Below are 26793 nucleotides of genomic sequence, written 5' to 3'. Positions count from 1 at the left end.
AGGGATGCATAGTTCAGGAAGTTGCAAGAAACATTTTGTTTAGAGCTGGCATGATTCCCCACTTTATAAAATAATTTACAGTATGTTGTAATCTACAGTTGAAGTCGGAAGTTTACATACACTTAGGTTGGAGTCATTAAAACTTGTTTTTCAACCACTCCACAAATTTCTTGTTGCAAACAATAGTTATGGCATGTCGGGTAGGACATGTACTTTGTGCATGACACAAGTAATTTTTCCAGCAATTTTTCAAGACAGATTATTTCACTTAAAATTCACTGTATCACAATTGCAGTGGATCATAAGTTTACATACACTATGTTGACTGTGCCTTTAAACTTCTTAGTGATCCCTTCGCGGGCCAATCCCGTTAACAGGATTGATTTGACAACACCCAGTGAAATAGCAGTGCGCCAAATTCAAAAACAGAAATATTCATAAAAGTTTTATACATCGGTTTAAAGATTAACTTCTTGTTAATCCAGCCACAGTGTCAGATTTCAAAAAGGCTTTATGGCAAAAAGCAAACCATGCTATTATCGGAGCACAGCACCCCATCAAACAAACACATGAAAATCGTATTTCAACCCGCCAGGCGCGACACAAAAGTCAGAAATAACAATATTCATGCCTTACCTTTGAAGATCTTCAAATGGTCCTTTTGTTTGATAAATTCCATCGTTATATCCCCAAAACGTCCATTTATTTGGCGCGTTTGAGTCAGAAAATACACCGGTGCCAACTCGCGCAACATGACTACAAAGTATCTAATAAGTTACCTGTAAACTTGATCCAAACATTTCAAACAACTTTCCTAATCCAACTTTAGGTATTTTTAAATGTAAATAATTAATACAATTTAAGGTGGAATAAACGGTGTTCAATACCGGACGAAAACAAAGTGGAGCGAGCTTTCAGGTCGCCCACCCCAACCGTACACTTGGCTCGACTCCCAGAAAGGAAATGGCGGCCACTTCATTTCTCAAAGGAAAAATATCAACCAATTTCTTAAGGACTGTAAGCATCTAGTGGAAGTGATAGGAACTGCAAGCAAGTGCCTTGGAAATCTAGTTCCCCATACAAAACCAATTGAAAAGAGTGACCTCAAAAATGTTTTATTCCTGGATGGTTTGTCCTCTGTTTCGCCTGCCAAATAAGTTCTGTTATACTCCGACATAATTTTAACAGTTTTAGAAACTTTTGAGTTTTCTATCCAAATCCTCCAATTATATGCATATCCTAGCTTCTGGGCCTGACTAGCAGGCAGTTTACTTTGGGCACACGGATGTGAAAATAGTGCCCCTTAGCCTTAAGAAGTTAGAAACAGCTTGGAACATTCCAGAAAATGTTGTGGCTTTAGAAGCTTCTGATAGGCTAATTGACATAATTTGAGTTAATTGGAGGTAAACCTGTGGATATATTTCAAGGCCTACCTTCAAACTCGGTGCCTCTTTGCTTGACATCATGGGGAACTCAGAATAAAAAATTGTGGACCTCCACAAGTCTGGTTCATCCTTGGGAGCAATTTCCAAACGCCTGAATGTACCACGTTCATCTGTACAAACAATAGTACTCAAGTATAAACACCATGGGACCAGGCAGCCGTCATACCGCTCAGGAAGGAGACGCGTTCTGTCTCCTAGAGATGAGCGTACTGTGGTGCGAAAAGTGCAAATCAACAGCAAAGGACCTAATGGAGATACTGGAGGAAACAGGTACAAAAGTATCTATCCACAGTAAAACGAGTCCTATGTCGACATAACCTGGAAGGCCGCTCAGCAAGGAAGAAGTCACTGCTCCAAAATCGCCATAAAAAAGCCAGACTGGTTTGCTACTAAACATGGGGACAAAGATCATACTTTTTAGATGAATGTCCATTGGTCTGATGAAACAAAAATAGAACTGTTTAGCGATAATGACCATTGTTATGTTTGGAGGAAAAAGGGGGACGCTTGCAAGCCGAAGAACACCATCCCAACCGTGAAGCACGGGGCAGCATCATGTTGTGGGGGTGCTTTGCTGCAGGAGGGACTGGTGCACTTCACAAAATAGATGGCATCATGAGGCAGGAAAATTATGTGGATATATTGAAGCAACATCTCAAAACATCAGTCAGGAAGTTAAAGCTTGGTTGCAAATTGTAAATGAGAACTTGTTCTCAACTCAATTGTTGCATGCTGCGTTTATATTTTTGTTCATTACAGTTTAGCAGGGGCGTAGTCATAAAGCATCTGAGTAGGAGTGCTGATCTAGGATCAATTCACCCCTTTTCATATCCATTATGTTCTAAAAGGCTAAGCTGATCTGAGACATTTTATGCCCTGGAGGATACAAGGCACTGATAAAAATGAACAAGGGATTCTCTCCTTTTAGCATGTCAGCATGTCCTGCCCTCTTCAGGGTCATTCATGTTCAGTAGGCACCAAACAGAAGAACCCTGATTTGAAACAGGGAGGGACTACCTGGACTTGTCCAATAACTCATTTTCATTTCCTGTTTTTAAAACATTTGTTGCATGCCCTAATCAACAAGACCCATGAGTCTTGACTCCTTCCCACTTGCTAACTTCAATCGTGGGCTGTAGTCCTAACTCCAAGTTGACAGCCCTCGCCCCTAAACCCTTTTAATGACATTTTACATCGTCACATCAGAGTGTACCTTCAATGTCCCTTGCCCAAGTGAGGGAGCGTGGTGTTCGGAGAGGCAATGTCCTTGGTGAAAATCTTGAAGTTGAGCTTAAAAATAACCAACCTGAAGCTATTAATGCACCTAGCAAGCGAACATAGCTAGCTAGCACTGCAGTCAGGTAGCTAGCTACAGTTACCCATAGCTGGCTTGTTAGTTTTATTCCAATACATTTCAGAATTCAATTTGCCAACGCTAAAATCTATGTAAATCTCCTTTTTCTTTTTGCAAGCTAGCGTCATTTTGTCCGAAAATACAGCCGTGTTGATTTAAATTTGACACTTCACTACCATCAGTTTGACACGTGACTACAGTTTGCATTGAATTGTGTGTCATCTCAACCCCACAAGTGGCAAGATCTTCACTCGCTCCCTCAAGGTAAATCGACGGCCGAGGGGGCAAGGTTTGTGAATTGGACTGCCACTTTAGATGGCAATCGAACTGAATCCTGTTTCGATGGCTATTTCCCCTGAGGGAAAGTGGCTAGCGCAAGGGCTGATGGTGTAAAAATAACGTGTTTGTAGTGCAACCATGATGTACAGGGGAAGGGGAGGTTGGTTTCGAAATGTGCTTGGTAAGCTGCTGATCAGCAGTCCCCTCTGCTGTCAGCAAGAAGATTATAAAGCTTAAATTATATATTTATATGAAACATTCTGTTTGTGTTAGTGTATGCACACTGAGAAAGTGTGGGAACATTTCTGTGTTCTTTTTGGGTGGGGTTAGGCAGATGGGAGCTGATTTACAGATGACGTGTCAATGCAGTGCACATTACCACCATGATTGTCATTAACTGAAACTAGAGCTACTACAATTAGTGATATGAGATACTCTATCTAGGTATATCATATTCTCCATAAAATGTTAGGGAAACCATACAAACGGACATATTTTCCACAAATTGTGTAATTGTTGCATAATCTCAGTTAACCCATAACTAAAATGATCTGTGATTTGTTCTGATGCTCATTTGGGTGCTGGTAAGCATGTTAGAAATCAAGATGTCTGGTTTGTGAAGTCTCCACCCTTGCAAAGGAAACTCAGCCTATGTTTATCATCTGTCGAGGCGCAACAGTTTAAGCACCGCCTTCACCCAATCCTGATGTGTCCAAATAACCAGTGATGAAAATCCAAGAACTAGCACTGATGCTGCTTGTTATCTCACGCATCCCATAGGATGGTGACAGATTCTATGGTACTAGAAGTTATTTTTACGTAGGTCTGTCCACGAGAGATTAATGGTTGCATAATGTCAGAAATATTGGATCCCTAAAAGTACAATTGTGATATTTACAGTAATTTCGATTAATGGTATACCTGTGGATTCTTGGTAAATAACTTTAATGAAAAGCCTCATGATCTTAGTTGAACTGTCCAACCCCATCATAGCGCAACATAAGTATGTATATTTAAAATAGATCTTTACAAAGTGTTTCATTCCACAGTACAAAACTATCATGTTGATCTCATTGACTAAGTCCCTTGCATCCATAGAATTGTTGTCCATTTTCCTTAGATGACATTTGTGCCTGCATTAGTTTGTTGGAAAGTTCCATAACGTGTTTTAGAAAGGGGTACTGCCTGTTTTACACACTTAGAGTAAATTATGCCCTATGCTAATATACTGGCAAAACACAATGGCCATGTTGCAGCAAACTTGCTGTATGTAAATTGCGTATATAATAAGTAGTAACATGCATATGTGCTGCAGTATTCTGGATGAATTGAGGTCTGGGACTGTAGGAATCAAGCGTCTCTGAGTAAAAGTTCTGACCTAGGATAAAGTGTTAACAGGTGGTTTAGTGGGAGTGTGAAGAGATTGTGGAACAGGATTGGTGATTTCCAATTGAGATTTTGTTTGAACATGTGTAAACCATTGATTCTTGACTGTCGCTACTTTGCAGGACTAAGACACACACACACACACAAGATCATCGGGTTGAGGCTAGTGCCCCATTTATTGTAGTCTGGTAACAAAAAAAAGCTGACTAGCTAACATTAGCCATCTAGCTGGCTAGCTTTATGGATGTTGTGACATAAGTATGAACTTGTAGTTCTGGTTGTTTGTTTTAGGGACTCCTGAAACAACCAGCAAACCAGGCTGTCATTTTGTGAAACAGTGGATGTAAATAATCTAGCTAGCAAAAGCATTTACTGCAAGTTGAATGTACAATTTTGTAAGCTTCCCTTGCTGATATCTGCCATGCAATGCAGATAGATGAAGGAACAGAGCTAGCTATGTACTTGGTTATTGTGCAGTGGAGGATAAAAATACCTGCATGCCTATGGATGTGTAGCTAGCTGTCTAGACGATCTGTGTATGGACCCAAACGTTTGGTATACATATTAGTCCAGAACCTAGCTATGAACCTTCGCTATCATAGCCAGTTGTATCAACTTCAAAACAGTCTGAATGACACTAATGAAGCCTATGGACTGAGTCGTATGTACATGTAGTTATTACCATGCATGGGATCCACACATTGTAGCCTGTACTCTACATTGGCAAATAAAGGTGTAGTTCAGGTATGAATGTCTGAGATTTCGGTCATATCCAATACCAGGAGTTTCAAATTCCAGTCTGAACGATGCTGTCTGCATGTATGTATTACAATTATACACTTCAGTGTTTACCAATCTTGGTCCTGGGTTATCAATGGTTACATATTGTAACTATTAGACTAGAAACAGGATTTAACTAGTTAAAGGGTGATTTGTCATTTATATACAGATATAATAAAACAAACAGTACACTATACTTCCTATGCATCATGTAAATACTCTAAAACCAGTTAATCTCAATATCTAATGCTCTTCAACTGCATTGATCAGATACAGGATAGGTGTATTTCATAAAATGAGACTTAATTTCAACCAGTAGAGAATGTGAAACGCTTTATTGAAAGAAGTTCATTATCCAAGTGTTTAGTACATGCATTATAGTATTATAAATACAAGTTTAATCTCTACTTCAATGCACATCTGTTGTGCATTATAAAACAGGAAGAAAGAGGTGGTGAGAGAGGTGTACAAGACATTGGAGCAGGGAAGGCAGCATATGATTAATTACAGTGCAACCCAAATATTCTCTCAGTTCATCACAATTACATAACCTTTGGGCTGACTAGACACGTATCTTAAAAGCTGGCGAGGTGGTGATGAGGGGACTGGGGGTTGGCATCCTCTCTCACATCAAAACATATCTGCAGACGAGAGATGTTTAAGCCTTTTGTTTTTAGTTTTTATTCTAACATGGTTAGTCATCATAATAATCAGGTGAAATACAAAACTGACCTTGGATCATTAACTCTGGGACTTCTGTACTTCAATGTAAAGCATCTCTTTAATAATACTTCCTGTTGACCTGACCAAGTGACCTCTCACCTCTGATCATGCTGTGCCCTCTATGTAGCCAGTTCAGATGCGGAAGGGGTTCACTAATCTACAGGATTTAGGGAGACGAGCGAGGGATGAAGTGAAGGAGACAGACTTTTTGAGAAAACAAGGTAGTTAAAGACACCGTGTTAAACAGGAATCTGTGTGCGTGGCCTCACCTGGTGTCCACACCACACTAAGTTGCTGCAGAGTACTTTATGCTATAAAACATGAACGGACACAGGAGGACAAACAATATAGCGTAGTTTTGAAATAATTAAGTGTCTTACTATTCACAATGGTTGGCCCTCTTTGCCTGTTCTTTGAAGGTGGAAGGAGCCACAGTTATACACCTGAGCCTGCATACTGCACAACACAATCCATCAATTAGATTGTTACATGACTGTGTAGATGTGGGTTATAGGGTGTGTAATTGTTCTACATTTTCTCAATGTGGGTGATTTAAAATAGCCTGTTTTGTTTTTGTACAGACGTCACACCCTTACCTAAACAGCACCCCCACCTGAGAAGTAGAAATCAAAGGGAGAGAAACTGGGAATTTAATAACAGCTATGTCAACTGCAAAGTAAATGGAAGAATATTATTTTTGCAATGTAAATGACTCTTAAAAGAGCCTTTGGTTGTGCATAGTGTAGTCTATGGTGTTGCCAAGGAACAGCACCCTCTTCGAAGAAGTAGGAGGTGAAGATCTCCCGCACACGGATTGCCTCTTGCTGCGTTGTTGGACCCCATCCTTGAAACATCCTGCAGAGCAGCAAACTTCTCCTCTGGCACACGGTGGCGAGTTGCAGATCCCATACTGGTCCTCGTGTCCATCCTCATGAAGTTATGCAGGACACAGGTAGCCTTCACACACCTGAATTCCTCCAGGAGGCAGTCCCAGATGGCCCTGGTCACCAAACCCTGCAATGCCCTACACATTAACTAGGCAATTGTTTTGAAGGAATCTCCAGCTACAAGGTATCTGTTGGAATATGGAAGACAATGTAATAATGAGACTTTTACATCACCAGGTCATTGTGGACACCTAAAGTATAATATCCCTGATAACAAATGATAACATTGGATTGATAGATGCACGGGCACACATGTAGCATGTGACAATAACAGGATCATATCAAGGATAGCGTCACAAATTAATACATAAATACCACTTGAAGTTTGATGATGAGTTGATCATTTGAATCAACTGTGCAAGGCGAAGGCAAAATAAAAAATGTGCACGAGGACTGAGAACCACTGCTCTTCATATGTAGACAGGCTTTCATAGCTCTCTTTATCTGAGGACAGAAAACCTCACAAGAAACAGACTTCATTATAGTCAAATTACACCTCACTGAATATTATGTTACCATTATCCCCATCCTCACTTCTAGGGACAGGAACTACACAAAGGTACCTACCCTATCCAGAATAGCCTACTCGCTCACTGATAGTTAAGGCTTCTATCCTATCACCCTCCTCCATGGCTATTCGCTAGCTACCTATCTACAAATTAATATATTTTTTTACAGTGATAAATACATCAAGATAGCTAGCTAATATGAAGTTAGGTAGATGGTGATATTTAATTCACTTAGCTAGCTATCTATACAGTATGTGAAGTTAGCTAGCCAACTAGCTAGCTCATTTAGCAGCTCATTTGAGTTAGCCTGCACTGTAGCTAGTTAGCTAATACATGTTTTATACATATTCAAAATGTATTTACTTACTTGAATAGGTCCTCCCAGCTATCTGTACATGATATTACTATTGAACTATGTACCCATTAATAACTAGACCTTCATACAAACTTGCTATGCTGAATTCTTAACGCACAATCAAACATACTGCCAGAAGGCCCACGAGCGAGTCACAATGGGTGGCCTAAGCGGCACTCGGCAATTTGGAGAGCCTCAAACCGCAAGGCTCTCCAGAGGGTGGTGCGGTTTGCACAACCCATCACCGGGGGCAAACTACTTGTCCTCCATGACACCTACAGCACCCGATGTCATAGGAAGGCCAAAAAGATAATCAAGGACATCAACCACCCGAGCCACTGCCTGTTCACACCGCTACCGTGTGTCTCACGGTCAATGCGTGAGAGTTGGCAACTCAGGAGTTGTTCTTTTTCAGTTTCATCCTAATAACAGATTGTATTGGCAAAATACAATAAGGTAGACATTTTTTTGGTGCCATTTAGGGAACATTTTATTCTCAGCATCACTCCAGTGAGGAGAGGCTCAGCAACAGTTTGTTTCAATTCTTTTGACATGGCTTCACAATAGTGTTCCAGCTCAGCCAACGTTCTTTGGCCTTTTTTTTGTTGCCATGTGTGAATTTTGTCCAGCCCTTGGAAATCAAGTTTAAAACAATGAGTTTGACGTTATATCTGGTTGCTCTTCTTAGTACAGCTACAGTTGGTTTGTCACTCATTCAACTGACAAGCTCTATTATTATACAATTAATAAACAAGTATTACAATGATATATTCCAGTGCTTAATTTGAACCGGATCCTGCCCAAACAGGATCAGGCACCTCTCCGTTTTGGACTGTTTCGTTCTGGAATCTATTTGGCTGGATCCGATACCTCTAATGGCATGAAAGATAATTGTCACTTTTTGCAATGTAAACATTCTAATAAACGCAAAGTTCATTCGAGTTGCCTCTTACTTAATTCTCCTTGTATCTCTCACAGAACTAGAATGAGATTCACTTTCTTTGATCTCTCTCCCTCTGCTCAGATAGACATAAGCCTGCAACTCATCTCTCCAGCACTGCACTTAATAATTTATTTCCTTATAGAATCATAACCGCACAAAGTGTTCTGTAGGAACTGCAGCACGCCTGATAAATTGAGACAGATTTGCAAAATTTATAGAGTTACTGCTGTCTGTTCAGAAAGAAATGAAATAATTCAGAATAGCCTACTACACCATGAGAAAGCCTACAATTTTGCCACAGAGGAAAAACAGCTTATTTTAAAAATTGCCTAGCTGTGGAGTGTAGCACAATAACAAGTCGTTGTCTACTGCCGGGAACGAGGCCAATCTGTCAGTGAACAAACATCATGCAGACAAAATTGGCCTTTCGCAATATTTCAAATAACCTACAAATTCGGGAAAACACAGGTTGGAAAGCAAATGGCTCCTGCTGAAAAGAGAAGAGTCTAATCTGTTAGCTGTAAGCTACCAAAATATTTGATACAAAACGAGAGAGAGCAAGATAGAAAGGCTTTTGGTACGAGCATATAGGCCATCACCAGCTAGTGAGCTGGCATCATTGATTGAGTCAGTGAAAGTGGAAAGCATTTTTAGGACTATCATTTCCACCTCATATTGTAGCATTTACAATAGGTGTCTCCACACACGTAGGCGTAGGCTATTGATAGATTCAAGGTTGTTTTCATTGATCTCAGATTTTCAGTTTGTCACTGTCGAAGTAGCCTATCATTTCGATCATTTGTGCGGTATTATGGTGCTTTCAAGACAACTGGGAACTCTGAAAAAAAAACAAGGTCGAATCATGACGTCAGTGATCTTCAGGTCAGAAAGTAGGAACTCTAGAAAGAGGCCAGAGTGCCAAAGTCTCAAGTCATGTAAAATTACATAGAATGAAATGCTTTTATAAAAAGGCCAAAAATGTCCCTGACCCAGGCCACAAAATGTTTTTTTCCCAAGAATGCAACTTTACTCTACTGCTCTTTAACACTACGCAAATGTGATGATATGCAATGCTTTATTATGAAGGAAAAAACATTTCTTATGCATTCCTGTACCTCAGAGCTCCTCAGGTCACCACCTCTCATGCTCACTTTTTGTTTCGCACCTCCCGATTTACAAATTCAGCACTGATCTATTCAGCACAAATAGATGTGATAATCTTATTCTTCATCTAGCGCTCAATACTCAGCAATAAACAATGTTTCCCCTTTTGTTTATATTCAGTGCCCATTCAGACAGCCTCAGTTACCATGACAACGGCAGTAGCTTCTATGCTAGTGGATTTTAACTAATTTAACTATGAAAACGTAATGAAAACAATACAGCAATAACATAACTACGCTCCTTGTATTATGTGCTTTACAACTCTCTCACCTTGGAAATCAAGTTTAAAACAAAGAGTTTATATTTGGTTGCTCTTAGTACAGCTACAGCTGCCTTGTCACTCATTCAACTGACAACAAGCTAGCCCAAGAACTACTGCAGTGAGAGCTCATAAAGCAGGGGTGCCCAACCAGTCTATCGCGATCTACTGGTCGATCACGGAGAGCTTGCCAGTCGATCGTGAGATGATTATACATCTACTAAAATTCAGCCACACAAATCAATGCCTATAATCTTTTTCTGTTTTAACGTTTGACAGTCCTCCATTCACAGCAATGTCTGAAAAGTGATTTACATAAAATATGACCTGTCCCTGCCCACTTATTGACGTATGCCTAGTCAGCGCGGTCAAATGCCTCCCGGCAAATCCAAGTCGAAGTAACAGTGATGCCAGTCAGGTAGCTAGCTAACTAACTTTGTAGCCAGACTCGTTCTTAAATTGTTCTTAAGTTGTGTGGTCGACAGCAGCAATAATGAGTGAAGGAAAATATACAAAAAAACGTATACCGTTTCCACAAGGAATGGGAGGATGATTATTTTTTCTTCATGTCATACTCAAAATGTGTGTGCCTTATCTGCCATAATAGCAATCGCTACCCCAAAGAAAGGTAACATAGAACGACATTTTAAAACCACACAAAACCCAGGAAAGAGATTTTCCAAAGACTGAATTACAAAGAAGAAGAAAGAACAAGAACAAAAAAATCAACTGGCAGCGCAGCAGCCAATTTCAACAAGGCCTGTGGCCAAAGGGAAGGCGGCAACCATAGCATCTTATCGTGTGATTCACGTTCTTGCTAAACATAAAACGCCGTTCAAAGATGGGGGGGATGATCAAGTGTTATGGCTTTCTTCCGTCGAAGGAGAGTCGGACCAAAATGCAGCGTGGTTAGTTCGATACATCTTTAATAAGGAAAAAACACGAACATCACAAAAACAACAAACGGAATGTGAAAACCTAATACAGCCTATCTGGTGAATAACTAACACAGAGACAGGAACAATCACCCACGAAACACTCACAGAATATGGCTGCCTAAATATGGTTCCCAATCAGAGACAACGATAATCACCTGACTCTGATTGAGAACCGTCTCAGGCAGCCATAGACTACGTAGACACCCCACAAAACCCCAAGACAAAAACACACCACAATAACCCATGTCACACCCTGGCCTGACCAAATAATGAAAGAAAACACAAAATACTAAGACCAAGGCGTGACATCAAGGAAGCATTTATTGAGGCTGCAGACTTGTTGTTTGGGGATTTTAAGAATAAGACTGAAATTATGGCTGCCATCAATGACATTCAGTTGCACAGAAAGGGGAGGGAATAGCGGAGAACCTCGAGGATCAACTGAAGAAGGATATTGACACCTGCGAGTGTTATTTCCTCAAGTTTGACAAGTCCACAGATATGGTAGATGTGGGACAGTTATGCATTTTCACCAGAGTGGTATTTGACAACATGAGTATAGAGGAGGAACTACTCGCCATTTTGCCACTGAAAGGACGGCGAAGATATTTTTCAAGCTTTTATGAAATTTGCTAACAAATTCCAACTGCCCTTTTGTAAGCTTGTCTCCATTACTACCGATGGGGCACCCGCTATGGTAGGCTGCATTAGTGGGTTTGTTGCATTGTGCAAACGGGATGATTCTTTCCCTGACTTTCTTAGTTATCACTGCGTAATTCATCAGCAAGCTTTGTGCGGGAAGATGTTAAACATGAAAGAGGTGATGGATGTTGCAATTAAGATTGTGTGTTCTAGTCAAGCAAGAAGCCTACAGCGGAGGCTAATTCCCGCTCACTTAGAAGAGACTGAAGTGGAGCACACAGACCTGCTGCTGCACACGGATGTGCGGTGGCTGAGCAGAGGTACATTTTTAGGGAGATTCAGTGAGTTGTTGCCTGAAATCAAGGAGTTTCTCAAGGTCTCCAAGCATGTAGAATATGCACAGTTAGAGGACACACAGTGGCTCCTGGATTTAGCTTTTCTCACTGACATAATTTACATGCTTAATGAATTGAATGTAGAGCTACAAGAAAAAGGCAAACATGTAATTGACATGATCAGCTGTGTGAACACTTTTAAATGCAAACTACAACTGCTCACAAGAAAGCTGCAACGTAAGGACCTGCACTTCTTTCAACACATGCATTCAGAACTTGAACGTCAGCGCAAGGATACAGCACAGCCTGACAGTGCACATTGCGTGGCGCAAGTCCAGAGCATCTTATCCGAGTTTGACAGTTGTTTCACTGACTTTGCATCTCTTGAGCCTATTGCCACTTATATGTGCTTTCCCTTTGACACAGACATACATGTGGAAGTCATTGCCCCCAAAATGGGATCACTTTTTCAGTTGGACACAACCATAGCATAAACTGAAATTCTCACCCTTCAAAATGACATTCAGCTGAAATCCAGGGCAACCACTGACATGAAGGAGAGTTCTGGGAGCTACTGCTATCCCAACATAAGAAGATGTGCTCTCAACTTATCAGCTCCTTTTGGATCAACCTACCTCTGAGTCTGCATTTTCTCACATGAAAATAATAAAGTCCAAGTACAGATCTACAATGACTGATGACCACCTTGTGGCCTGCACGAGACTTGCAACAAGCCGCTACAGCCCTGACTATGAAAAACGACTTGCCTGCACCAATGCCAAAAGTCACACTAAGGTAGGAAATTAAATGAGTTGTACTTATTTGTGGAAAACATGTTATTGGTCCACATTATATTTGGGTATCAAATAGGTATCATAGCAGCAGGTCCATACTCAGCGGTGTGTTGCTTTTCATACGTTTTGTTGGTTGGTTTAGATTTAGAGACTGGTAGATCTCATCAGGCTAGCAAATGAAAAAGTAGATCTCACATCAAAGAAGGTTGGGCACACCCGTCGTAAAGCAACCGCTAGAGTCAGCAGCACCCTCTGTTGGCCGAAACCAGCGCAACCCCACTTACATAAATAAATGATTAGCTAGAAATGACAAAGTTGACCATATATCTCACAATACTTCAGCATAGCACCATACACTACATACAGTATACAATACACGGCCCAACATAGTCAGCACAGCTACCGCATGCCATAGGTATGTCAAAGAATTGCATGTATTACTCTGTTCCTTTAGTTACTGCAATGACATTTTTGCAAAAACCTTTTTTATTTTGTCAGAAGTAGTTTCATTCAGAAATGTTAGAGCTTTGAAGATGCAATTTGCAATATTTACTGTCATTTTAATTAACGATACAGTCCATTCAGAAAGTATTCAGACCCCTTGACTTTTTACACATTTTGTTACGTTACAGCCTTATTGTAAAATGTATTAAATTGTTTTTTCCCCTAATCAATACACAAAAACCCATAAATATATCAACCCCTACAAAAAAAATATTAATTATAAGCTCCATAATATTTCACATGTCCTGTTGCTGCAGGATTATTTTCCTGCTGTGAGAAACTGGTCAAATTAAGATCTGTGCCTGTTGATTCTTTAAGAATATACCTATATGCCTCATGAGCTTTGTACCACTTGTAACCTCCATCATAACTAAATATTAGGTCATATTACTTAATCGTTTACTCCATGTTAAGAACATGTTTATATAGTTTCAAAATATGCATGATACTATAACATTGATCTCATGGACTATAAGTCCCTGCATCCACAGTTCCAGCAAAGAAGAAGAATACTTTGTCTATTTTCCTTTCAGATGATGAAAATGTGTATTTTTCTTTCAAACCCGGCTTGGAATAATGGGTCAGCCACAGTGCAGCACCCCTGAAAATGGCATTGGGATAACAAAGCCAGCAACCCTATGGTTGCCAGCTCACTGCTGTTGATAGCCCGCCTTTAAACTACTGCAAACAACCCCAAAATACATAAGACAACCCCAACTACCCCCTGTCTATGTGTTTGATTCAGTTCAGCAGTACTCAATACACTACCACACTCCATATCCTAATCCTACTATACTCCAGCAAACACACTAAACACTCAACACACTACCGACCGCATGTCAATATGTATGTCAAAGAATAAATGCATTACACAGTAACCTCAAACAACCCCAAACTATCCCTTCCACAAACAGCTACCACAGATTACCACAAACAACTCTAAACAATCTCAAAATACCAATGTGCCCAAAACAGTTACCACAAACTACCACAAATAACCTCAAATAACCCCAAAATACGCATATACTGTAACGTCAACAAACCACCACAAAATACCAGAATCTTGGGTAGTTTCTAGTTTGTGCTATTTCGGGATTGTTTGTTGTAGTTTGTGGTATTTTTGGGGGGTTATTTGTGGTAGTCTTGGGTAATTCGTAGGAATGACCTTCTGTCACAAATGGTCTATCTTTAATGTCACAAATAGTTCATTTCAGATATACTGGAGCTAAAATTAATGTAATATATAATAATCTATGCCATAGCGCATCCTGACTTTGCAAGTGCCATGCTCTACCAACAGCCACACAGGATCACATGAATGTGATTATACCATTAGACATTGAATACACCATCAGACATTGAATGCGTGCTCTTTCAGGTGCATGTGGGAAAATGCATGTCAGTATTGTCAGTATTAAATGCAGGAGAACTGTAAACTCCCTCTGCCCATCTTTCTGTTTACCTACACTCTTCGAAAAAAAGGGTCCAAAGGGTTCTGCGGCTGTCCCCATAGGAGAACCCTTTTTGGTTCCAGGTAGAACCTGCTGTGGAAAAGGTTTTACCTGGAACCAAAAGGGGTTCTTCAAAGGGTTCTCCTATGGGGACAGCCAAAGAACACTTTTTGGTTATAAATAGCACCTTTTTTCCCGTAAGAGTGTACTGTATCGACAGTTTAGTGTGTAGGGTGGTCTGTGAGAGAACAGATTGCAGTGATTCATCTCTGTTGATTTAATATTCAAAGTGAAATCCCATAAGGCCCTCTGATCAAGTCAGTCTGCAGACTGCTGATTTTGACAACAAGGTTTTTACAGCTCAGTCAGGCGAGAGAGACTGCACTGTAGTACACATGTACAGTGTCCATATTAGAACAGCCAAGTCCTAGTGAGATTGAGGCTGTCCTAATATGGACACCTAATTACAGACCTGACTGACTGACCCCCCAGGTCTAACAAGTTTTTATTTAACCTTTTATTTTGACAGGGAGTCAATGCTGAGACAAAGGTCTCTTTTCCAGATGAGCCCTGTATAGCACCACAATACACATCAAAAATACAATAACACATTAAACTACACATTCATAATCCCCTTGACTTATTCCACATTTTGCTCTGTTACAGCCTGAATTCAAAATGGATAAAATATATGTTTTAAATCCCATCCACACACAATACCGCATAATGACAAATGTATTGAAAATGAAAAACAGAAAGATCTAATTTACATAAGTATTCACACCCATACATTACATTACTTTATAAAAGCATTTGCCCATTATTATTTTCAAAATTCTTCAAGCTATGTCAAATTGGTGGTTGATCATTGCTAGACAACCATTTAATTCTTGAAATAGATTTTCAGGTAGATTTAAGTCTTCTATCACAGCTATTAAACTCTGTAACTGTTTTAAAGTGACCATTGACCTCATGGTGAAATCCCAGAACGGTTACCTTCCTCTCCGGCAAATGAGTTAGGTAGGACGCCTGTATCTTTATAGTGACTGGGTGTATTGATACACCATCCAAAGTGTAATTAATCTACCAATGCATTTCTTTGTGAGGCATTGGGAAAACCTCCCTGGTCATTGTGGTTGAATCTGTGTTTTAAATTCAGATAATTGTATGTGTGGGGTACAGAGATGAGGTAATACACAGATTCAAAGAGGAGTCCGTAAAGAAGTTCATGAATTCAAGAATTCATCATTCATTTCGATAGTATAGAAAATAGATTTTGGATTGTTCTTATTCTCCTCAATTAAGTTGGAAAAGCAGGCTGATCGAGCAGCAGTGAGGGATCTTTGATATTCCACTGTACTGTCTTTCCAAGCTAGTCGGAAGACTTCCTGTTTGGCAGAGAATGCACTCGGAGCATGAGAGTGTGGAGCATGGTAGAATGCATATTGTGTCTTGTGGGCTGCTGAACCTCTCTCCATCCATGATTTTGGGCCAGACGCAGGCAAACTGTCATGTCGACAGAGGCCAAAGACCCATTCATGTTCCCCTACAACATGGTGCAGGATGCCTCTCCACATGTTCTACAACATCGAAAACCATTTATCAGTAACCATTTATTTACTACACAATAGCCTGCCATATGATTAATCACTGTAATGACAGTGCTGAAATTACGGTTTTAGCGTGATTACCAGCCATTACAATATAAATCATCCAATAGTTGGATTTTCTTAGTGCCACAGTATTTTACTTACAATGAACTCTTCATATGTCCCAGCCTTTTTACAGCACCACCAGAAGTGGTTGACTATGTCCTTACTCCACTGGAGAAGGATGGAGTACCCTGCCTCCTGCCTTGCCTTTTTTGAGAGAACGTTTTGAGACGGGGTTGAGATAATTAAATGTACTTGCACACTGTTGATGAGACTGTTGTACTGATGATATTGTCAGTGTCCCCAATAGTCATTTGCATACAAGTAAAACTTTTTTTGGCTATTATTAGTTTGAATTCATGCCCTCTTACCTGACCGATACAGTCTAGCTTGAAGCAATGCCAATGCTAGACGAATGCTCCATCTTTGGCATGAGTGGATGTGGATGGACCTCATAGTCCCTTCTGGTATCTGAGGATATGTTACCAGAAGGATGAGGATATGTGATATGTTACTATGAGGATAATATGAGGATATAATATGAAAGATATTGCTGTGCATTACAACAACATATTCTCCAAATTACAGACACTATTTGGCAAACTATCCTAACCTTGCAAATTGGTTAATTAATGTTTACATAACGTTAGCTAGCTAGCCAGGCTGGGTAGTAATGTCACACATCACACAAACGGTAACAAATTGACAGTTGGTGTCGAAAGCTGCCGTGTCATTGTAGCTAGCTAGCTACTGTAGCAAAGAATAACAGAGCAGAGCATGTCACTGTGTACTGGTAGCTAGTAACAACTTTGTAGCCATTTTACAACTAGCTACTTTGTTTCAAGAGTGTCACTGTTTGAAGTAGACGTTACTTAAATAGTTTGCTTAATTCGGTTATTTTGCCGGCTAGTCATTGACGAACACATCATCAGCTAACATTAGCTACAAGGAAGAAAGTGGTTGTATCTGTGATGTTCCTTTTCTATATATGTCTAGCATACTTTTACAATCTTTTTTATTCTGATTCCAGTTATGATAGAAATACATTAAAACCTATAAAATGCCATTTAAAGCGGTATAAATCAATGACTATTTCGCCATTTGTCACAGAAACATCAAACTAGGTATGATTTATTCTATAAAGGTCTAGCGTACTTTTACAATCTTTGCTTTGAGTAAACATTCCAGTTGTGATTTGATAGAAATACATAACATCTATAAAATGCCATTTAAAGCTATATAAATCAATAACTTTTTCACTGATTATGACAATCATCAAGCTAGGTATTATTTATTCTATAAATGTCTAGCATACTTTTACAACATTTTGTTTTGATTAAACAGTTTTGGTTTGATAGAAATACATAAAATCGATAAGATGCCATTTTAAGCGGTATAAATCAATAACTAATTCACCTTTTGTCACAGAAACATCAAACTAGGTATGATTTATTATATACATGTCTAGTATACTTTTACAACCTTTTCTTTGAGTAGAAATTCCAGTTTTGATTTGATAGAAATGCATAGAACCTCAAATATTGCATTTAAAGATGAAGAAATCAATAACCAATTCAGTGATTGTAGCAGAAAAAAGTGAAAATATGCATTTATTTGCAATAACATTAAAGAAATGTTCATTTCAAGTGCAATTTCTTCTAAATTTAGTTAGACTCTGTTTACATAAAGTTGTACAATGTTTACAATCTTAAATTGTATGCCAAATCAATGTTTGCATTTTTAGTGCAACGGTTCCACATTTTAATTTAGTTACAAGGCACAACAGTCATTTATTTGTACATCTCTAATTTAACAGCAAAGAGGCCACTTGCAATCATTTTCTATTTTGGCTTTGTTGAAGTCCTTCTTTGTCATCCCCAGGCAAGCTGAATGGTATCTCCTGAGGTAATAGATTCAACTGTTCAACACTTACAGCCAAACACATTCTGGAAAAGTCTATAGATTCAGTGTTCACTTTATTAGGTACAAACTCCGTTGCATCTGGAACAGCGTGTATTCAAAAGTGTTGATGAACCTGGGAAAGGAGATAGTGTTCAAGTTAAGTTCAGTTGGAGTTTATTACAGTCAGTTCACGTTTTGGAACTTTTCTGAGTTACAAAATATAATCACAGACTGTGCTGTCATTTTGGACAATATAAAGTTCAAACAAACAGTAACAGAATACATTAATACTTCTCTGCATGCTTTAGTGTCTAGCAAGCCATGACCACGGGACTTGGTGTATGTAGGAGCAATTTATTTTTGTGAATAGGGTGGTGAACCTAATAAAGTGGCAAATGAGTGTAGATATCACAAACAACTCCTTTTGAGCAGTGTCTGTCTCTTATACGTTTGATCAATAGGTATAATGGTCAATCTGATCCCCAAGGTCCTCATAGGCTCACTTGGATATATAGAGTTGGAGGTAAAGAAAAAATATGAAACTTGGACATTAAAACACTGGCAGAATTATTTGAAAAAACTCTGTTTATTAAGTTTTACACACACAAGACAACACAAAGCAATATAAATAATATACTCAACTAGAAAAAATACAAATAATATTTTTTTTTTTTTAAATCTTTAAAGATAGCATACTTTAGACAAGTTAAACACACCAGGCAGAAGGCTACAAAGGTTAAAGGGCAAACTATAGTACAGGGACAGAGCAAACACCTCACCATTGTTCCTGTAAACAGTCAAGAGATAGGAATGGAGAAATGCAACCACTCACAGACAGTCATGGCCACAGACCGACCATCCACTGGACCAAAAATGAAAGTATGAATAATAATCATTTTATGTAGGCGTGAACAAAAAATATATATATATTTTTTTAAACGGGGAAAAAAAGTTCGCATTTTAGTCTCTTACTGGGCAAGATGAACAAGGCATCCGTAGGTCACAATCAATAAGCACATCAACCTTAATGCCCAGAAAAAAAACACAAAGAAAAGCTCATCCAACCCTTAAGTCACAGGGGGGTAAAATGCAGACTTATTTTTGTTTTAATAGGAATGCCATCAGAGGATGGACTGTTTAAAGGTGTAAAGTAAGACCAGAATGGAGCCCAAGCCTCATTAAACAGTTTGGGGTTCCCACGTGAATTGAAATTTTTCTAATTTCAGAGAGCACAATATAACTCAATATTTATAAGATGGGGGAGCTGCCATCTTCCAGTTCTGTAGTATTAGCCGTCTAGCTAAAATAATTGTATAAGCAACAGTGTCCGACTGGATTCTTGACAGGGGGGTACCTATGGGCAGTACTCCAAAAAGGGCTAAATATTAATTCCCAGAAACCTGACAGTTTATGACACCCCCAAAACATATGCAACAGTGTGGCTAATTCGATTTTACATCTGACACAGGTAGGATCAAAATCAGAGAATATTCTTCCAAGTTTGGCCCCGGACCAGTGGATACGGTGAACCACCTTGAGGCAGAATTATTTCATCCACATCCATTCACATAAAAAATATAAATACCCTTCTAAGACCACTGTCTTTCTGGATGTTTAAAAGGTTTGCAAAAAGTTATTTCTGCAAGGAATGTGAATTGAAAGAGATATGGTAATACCTACGTATGTAGGTGACGTAGTTTCTCCGCTGGTATAATGGGTATAATATGTGGTAGTTGCACACCTCCCTACTGAATTATGTAGAGCTGATTTGGGCTATTTGATGTTTTTTTCCCAGATCTTTTGTGAACAAAACACATTTCACTTAGGCTTTGTGCTAGCAGTTTGAGAAAGAGAGCAAATAGCATAGGGACATCCTGGTTGAAGTCCTAGTTTTTAATGGTGGCAGTAGATTGTAGAGGGGTTCACATACAGTTCAGAGGAAAATCATAATGTATACATTTAGCCCAATAACAAAACATGTACCGTCCACTTCTTATATTAGTGTTTTTTTTGTTATCCACCCTCTGGTATCTTTCAATACCCATGCTAATAGTTTGGGATCACTTAGAAATGATTGTTTCTGAAAGAAAAGCCATTTTTTTAATCAATTTAAAATAACATCAAATTAATCAGAAATACAGTGTAGACATTGTTAACGTTGTAAATGACTATTGTAGCTAGAAACGGCTGACTTTTAAGGGAATCATAGGCGTACAGAGGCCCATTATCAGCAACCATCATGCCTGTGTTCCAATGGCACATTGTGTTAGCCTTTTAAAATGATAAACTTGGATTAGCTAACTGATCATTAGAAAATCATTTTGCAATTATGTAAACACAGATGAAAACTGATTAAAGAAGCAATAAAATGGAGTGGCAGAATCTCCAAGCTGACAAGATACAAATCTGTCATTCTGCCCCTGAACAAGGCTGTTAACCCACTGTTCCTAGGCCGTCATTGAAAATAAGAATTTGTTCTTAACTAACTTGCCTGGTAAAATAAAAATTGGACTAGTTGAGTATCTGGAGAATCAGCATTTGTGGGTTCGATTACAGGCTAAAAATGGCCAGAAACAAATAACTTTCTTCTATTCTTGTTTTGAGAAATTAAGGCTATTCCAGGTGAGAAATTGCCAAGTAACTGAAGATCTCGTACAAAGCTGTGTACTTCTCCCTTCACAGAACAGCGCATACTGGCTCTAACCAGAATAAAAAGAGGAGTGGGAGGCCCCAGTGCACAACTGAGCAAGAGGACAAGTACATTAGAGTGTCTAGTTTGAGAAACAGACGCCTTACAAGTCCTCAACTGGCAGCTTCATTAAATAGTACCTGCAAAACACCAGTCTCAATGTCAACAGTGAAGAGGTGACTCCGGGATGCTGGCCTTCTAGGCAGAGTTGCAAAGAAAAAGCTAAATCTCTGTCCAGTATCTATGTTCTTTTGCCCATCTTAATCTTCTGTTTTTATTGGCCAGTCTGAGATATGGCTTTATCTTTGCAACTCTGCCTAGAAGGCCAGCATCCAGGATTTTTACCATTTTAAATGGCTTTTGGTGAATGTCTGTTGAATGTCTGAATGTGTGAATATCAAACCAACTTTACCTCGGTACTCCGGAGCTCCCGTCACCTTTCAAAACTGTCACCAATATTTACTCTTGACCTCCCAATATCTTGTTGTTGTTTTCATTTTTTCATTTTTTTCTTCGGTTGATAGTGACATTCAAAATATTGGGTAGCCAGGCATTTGTCTGTCAGTTGATCAGATTTCTACGAAGACGTTTGCTGCTTTGTGCCAGAGAGCTGTCTTGTGAGAACAATGATTCCGATATAGTCTTGCTGTGTACATCTGATGCAAACACATTCCATAGATTTTTTTTTGTCACCCTAACATAACAAATAATTAATATAAACAAACTGATATAGCATATTTCGAACTGACACTTACTGAGTCTGGCTTTAATGTTTCATTTTTGTTGTTATTCTGTAATACTACTAGCCACCTAGCAATTTTAAGAAGTTGGCTTTAGCTAGTCCATATACTGTAGGTTCCCAATCTCCCAACCTCATAACTAGCTACCAAGAAACAATTTCAAGCTATCAAACAAGTTATAGTAGCTAGCTTGTCTAACTGTCTTAGCTGGCATGCCTGCTGGCAAGGTTGGAAGACTTTAGAAAAGCAAGCAATTACTAAATGTACTGAATAAGACTCACATTCCTTTCAATCTTTTACCCAGATTTGAGCACAGATGCAGAGAAGCATATTTCGTTTTTTTTTTTTCGTAAGTCAGGATGATACAGACAGCTCAAGAGGTATGCTTATTATGCAGAAAAATATATACAGTTGAAGTCGGATGTTTACATACACCTTAGCTAAATACATTTACACTCAGTTTCACAATTCCAGACATTTAATCCTAGTAAAAAAATCCCTGTCAGTTAGGATCACCACTTTATTTTAAGAATGTGAAATGTCAGAATAATAGTAGAGAATATGATTTATTTCAGCTTTTATTTCTTTCATCACATTTCCAGTGGGTCAGAAGTTTACATACACTCAATTAGTGTTTGGTAGCATTGGCCTGAAATTGTTTATCTTGGGTCAAACAATTTGGGTAGCCTTCCACAAGCTTCCCACAATAAGTTGGGTGAATTTTGGCTCATTCCTCCTGAGCTGGTGTAACTGAGTCAGGTTTGAAGGCATCCTTACTCGCACTCTTTTTCAGTTCTGCCCACAAATGTTCTATAGGTTTGAGGTCAGTGTACCTAAACGTAGACTGAGGTCACAAGACGCAGGCCTCCTTATTTTGCCTAGAATTTCTAATGGAATGATCTGCCTATCCATGTGAGAGACGCAGCCTCAGCCTCGACCTTTAAGTCTTTACTGAAGACTCATCTCTTCAGTGGGTCCTATGATTGAGTGTAGTATGGCCCAGGGTTGTGAAGGTGAACGGCAAGGCACTGGAGCGATGAACTGCCCTTGCTGTCTCTGCCTGGCTGGCTCCCCTCTCTCCACTGGGATTCTCTGCCTCTGACCCTATTACAGGGGCTGAGTCACTGGCTTACTAGTGCTCTTCCATACCGTCCCTGTGAGGGGTGCATCACTTGAATGGGATGAGTCACGGACATGATCGTCCTGTCTGTTTTTGCGCCCCCTCTTGCTTGTGCGGTGGAGGAGATCTTCATGGGCTATACTCAGCGTTGTCTCAGTTTAGTAAATTGGTGGTCTGTTGATAGGGATGTGGGGGCTGAGCTTTGGCAAAGTGTGTGGGGTTATATCCCGCCTGATTGGCCCTGTCCGGGGGTATAGTCTGACAGGTCAACACCCCGGACAGGGCAACAGTGTCCCCCGACCCACCCGTCTCAGTCTCCAGTATCTATGCTGCAATAGTCTCTGTGCCGGGGGGCTAGGGTCAGTCTGTTATACTGTATCTGGTGTATTCTCCTGTCTTATCTGGTGTCCTGTGGGAATTTTAGTATTCTCCCTCTAATTCTCTCTCTCTCCCTCCCCTCCTGGAGGACCTAAGCCCTAGGATCATGCCTCAGGACTACCTGGCCTGAGGATTCCTGGCAAACCCCAGTCCACCTGGTCATGCTGCTGCTCTAGTTTCAAATGTTCTGCTTGTGGCAATGGAACCCTGACCTGTTCACCGGACCTGCTGTCTGCCGCACCTGCTGTCTTGACCTCTGAATGCTCGGCTATGAAAAGTCAACTGACATTTACTCTAGGTTGCACCCCCTACAACTACTGTGATTATTATTTGACCCTGCTGGTCATCAATGAACGTTTGAACATCTTAAAAAACAATCTGGCCTTAAGAGAAAGGAGCAAGGGAGCGAGAGATGGAAGGCTGTCACACTGAAAGCTTTTAGGAGCTGTGCTCTTCAGCTGGGGCCCAGTTTTCAAACTCTTCCTCTCTTTTCCCACTTCATACTCTGGAACCAGAGACCACTTCATTCACGCTGGCTCCATAATGAGTTTAAGACACCTGAGAAACTTGAACCCTACAAACAATGGAACGACAAACAAAAGGCATTATGTAACCTGAACACCTACACCCAGCGAGTGACCTTGTTTCTCACACCATGATGTACATGTACAATTAGATGTACACTTTGTTTAATGGCCTTCCGTCTTCTTTGACCCTCCTTTTATTAGCTGCATTGTACATGTCAGCATTGAGAATTACTAATGACTGCTTCCTGGTGCCCTGTATTCCCAATGCGGAAATGATTGATGGATAAAGGATGTGATTCATTCAACCGCCACTGCTCTTCGGTTACATTTTTATTGCTGACCAGTGTCATTGATATGTAACAGTTTGACCTATAAAAGTTTAATCAATTATTATTTACTTGAGAGAAGGCTAAATATAATCCATTCTGCACTTCTTCTATATGCTTTATTGAAACTATCCTCACATTCAATATAGTTGCCTGGTTTGGCTCACTCGCATGGGTAAGCCATAATACACTGGAGAGAGTTGTACAAGTCAGTGGAAAGATAGACTTTTGTTTACTCCCACTGAGACATATCCCACTGGGCACAAACTGGTTGAATCAATGTTGTTTGCACATAATTTCAACAACAAAAATTCAATCTTACCACTTCTGCTGCCGCTGAATCAACGTGGAAAAGTGATTTGATTTGTAAAAAGTCAACCACGTAAAAGAATTCTGTGACTTTTAACCTAAATCATGGTTCAAAGTTTTGTTGATTTCACTCGGAATTCATGTTAGTTGACAACTCCATCAAGTGTCAATCAAAACTAGACTTGAACTGATGGCTGTGCCGAGTGGATCTGAGACATCTAAAAATGTTCACCATAAAAATTCACCTTTTTTGTAAAATATTCCATGCATCATTGCATTTTCAGACTTATGTGTGATAGCTTATTATTCGTAATGTGATGAGTAAATTGGATAGTCATAATTTAACTCAATTATTGTTTGCAAAAAAGACTGTTCAATGCATGGCTGAGCGCTTACACTCTTAGAAAAAAAGGTTCCAAAAGGGTTCTGTCGCTTTCCCCATAGGAGAACCTATTCTGTGGAAAGGGTTCTACATGGAATCCAAAAGGGTTTATTCAAAGGGTTATTCTATGGTTCCCAATGTGTTTAGAGAAGACAACATGTTGTGCAAAGAAAAAAGAAACGTATCTGATATAGCCTATAGCTTAGGTATACTCTATGCTGTACACTCTTAGAAAAAAAGGCACCTTTTTTTTAAGAGTCTATAGCACATAGTATGGCGTTCAATTAAGTTGAGAATTTTCATAGCCTAACTAAAAGACATATTAGAGTCTTTTCATTGTATTCTCTTTACAGCAATAGCCATTTGCTTTCCAAACTATGTTTTTACCACGATTGTATTTTGAAATATTGCAATATGCAATATATTTCCACTGACAGGAGCAAAAATGTTGTGCTATCCAGGAGCACGAGTACAGGACATCAATAAGCTGCTCCCAAACATTTCAAACCAGCATCAGGAAATTGAGTCAGTCTGTCATAATTAATGTGGGATTCAATTGCATTATGAAGTGCAGCTCAGAACCGATTCATTTGAAAGAGCTGATTGGGTCACGAATTGACACCAACTTCATACAAGCGCATTTTCGTAATCTTTCCTTCTCCTCGCCGCCTCTCCTTGATTACCTTTGACCCTTTTTCAAAAGAAGGCGAGAGGAGCAGGAGGATGCATGAGTTAAAAACCCCGAGTGGTGCTGCTTTGCCCTGTCTTGACCACAAGGGGGTGCTAAATTCCTCTTGACTCCACCTTCCACTCATTGTATATATCATTCCCTGGGGGCGAATGATATGGCGGTGGCAGTCCGAGTCGAGGCCACGGCGAGATGCCTGGATGAATCTTCGGATAGTGAACCAGAGCAGGAACATGGATCTCCGCAGAAATTAATACGCAAAGTTTCCACATCGGGTCAGATACGAAGCAAGGTAACCTGTAATTGCATTGGTAACATTGCAATTCAAAGCCAAAGGCGACCATACTTTTCGGTAGCTGTTCTCTCCATCCGCTATGCTAATTTTCTAGCTTTGCGAGGCCAGATGGGAAACACCGCTCTTTCCTGTCTCTCTACATCCGCGAGATGGCGAATAGGGTCCCCGGACAGGTCTCGCTTGCGCTAGCTGGAACTATAATAGCTAGAGCTCTCGATATCAGTAACGTTACTGTACTATCATCAGCACCACACCTAACGGTATCATTACTGAGTGTTGATAAATCGTAACGTTAGCTAACCTTCATCAAAACCTTAATCTATTTGAACTTAAAATATATTAAATCCGTGGATTACTGCGGCTAAATAGCTCCATATGTGAATGGCCAGCTGTTTCATAGCAATATGATACTCCTCGATTCTGTTGGCCAGCTCTAGCTAGTTTTTGCTTCTAACTACTATCGCAATTGATTCATTCGGCATCTCGTTTGATATTCATAACTATCTATACGTTTTCAGGAGCACTTATCTGCCAAGAAATATGTTGTAATATACAATATTGTACATTGGAGACAGGCTATGTTTTGGCTAATGATTTTCCTTTCAAGAGTGTTTTCACATATAGGCCCCTTTTAAAAAAATAACCGATTTCAGTCCTCTTTAAAGTGAACTCTGAGAAGAAAAAAAACAAGCTAAATAACAGTTGTCGTTGTATTCACACTGCCCTTGCCTTTGAAAGAGGACTCAACTGTTTTGCCACTTCACTTCACCTATTTTGTGGGCCGAGTCCTATTTGCGTTCACATTGCTGTATTTAGAAAGGAAGGAAAGAAAGGAACCAATATATTCTCTGGGTTTATACAAAGCATAGTAGGACGAGCCATTCCATCAGAATGTGTTGTCAGTTGGCTGGCAGAAACCTGGTCTCAGAGCATTTCGTATTATTCTGTACGTAAATCCGTTAGCTAGGCTAGGATTT

The 26793-nt window shown here is 39.7% G+C and overlaps 1 protein-coding gene across 9 annotated transcripts in view; it reads left to right on the top strand.

Annotated features, from left to right (window-relative positions):
- LOC115106762 (diacylglycerol kinase delta) overlaps window positions 1–26793 on the top strand; it is a 151588-nt gene that overhangs the window by 16945 nt on the left and 107850 nt on the right. Inside the window, exon 1 of one of the 9 annotated variants that reach the window (XM_029629820.2) lies at window positions 25656–25813. The exons of the other annotated variants lie outside the window; for them this stretch is intronic. Coding sequence (XP_029485680.1) covers window positions 25679–25813 — 135 coding nt within the window. The 5' untranslated portion in view covers window positions 25656–25678. Of the gene's footprint in view, window positions 1–25655; window positions 25814–26793 lie in introns of those variants that run through there. 9 annotated transcript variants of the gene reach the window in all.

Source organism: Oncorhynchus nerka, linkage group LG23, assembly GCF_034236695.1.
Source record: "Oncorhynchus nerka isolate Pitt River linkage group LG23, Oner_Uvic_2.0, whole genome shotgun sequence".
NCBI lineage: Eukaryota > Metazoa > Chordata > Actinopteri > Salmoniformes > Salmonidae > Oncorhynchus > Oncorhynchus nerka.
This window is presented reverse-complemented; position numbering and strand designations above follow the sequence as displayed.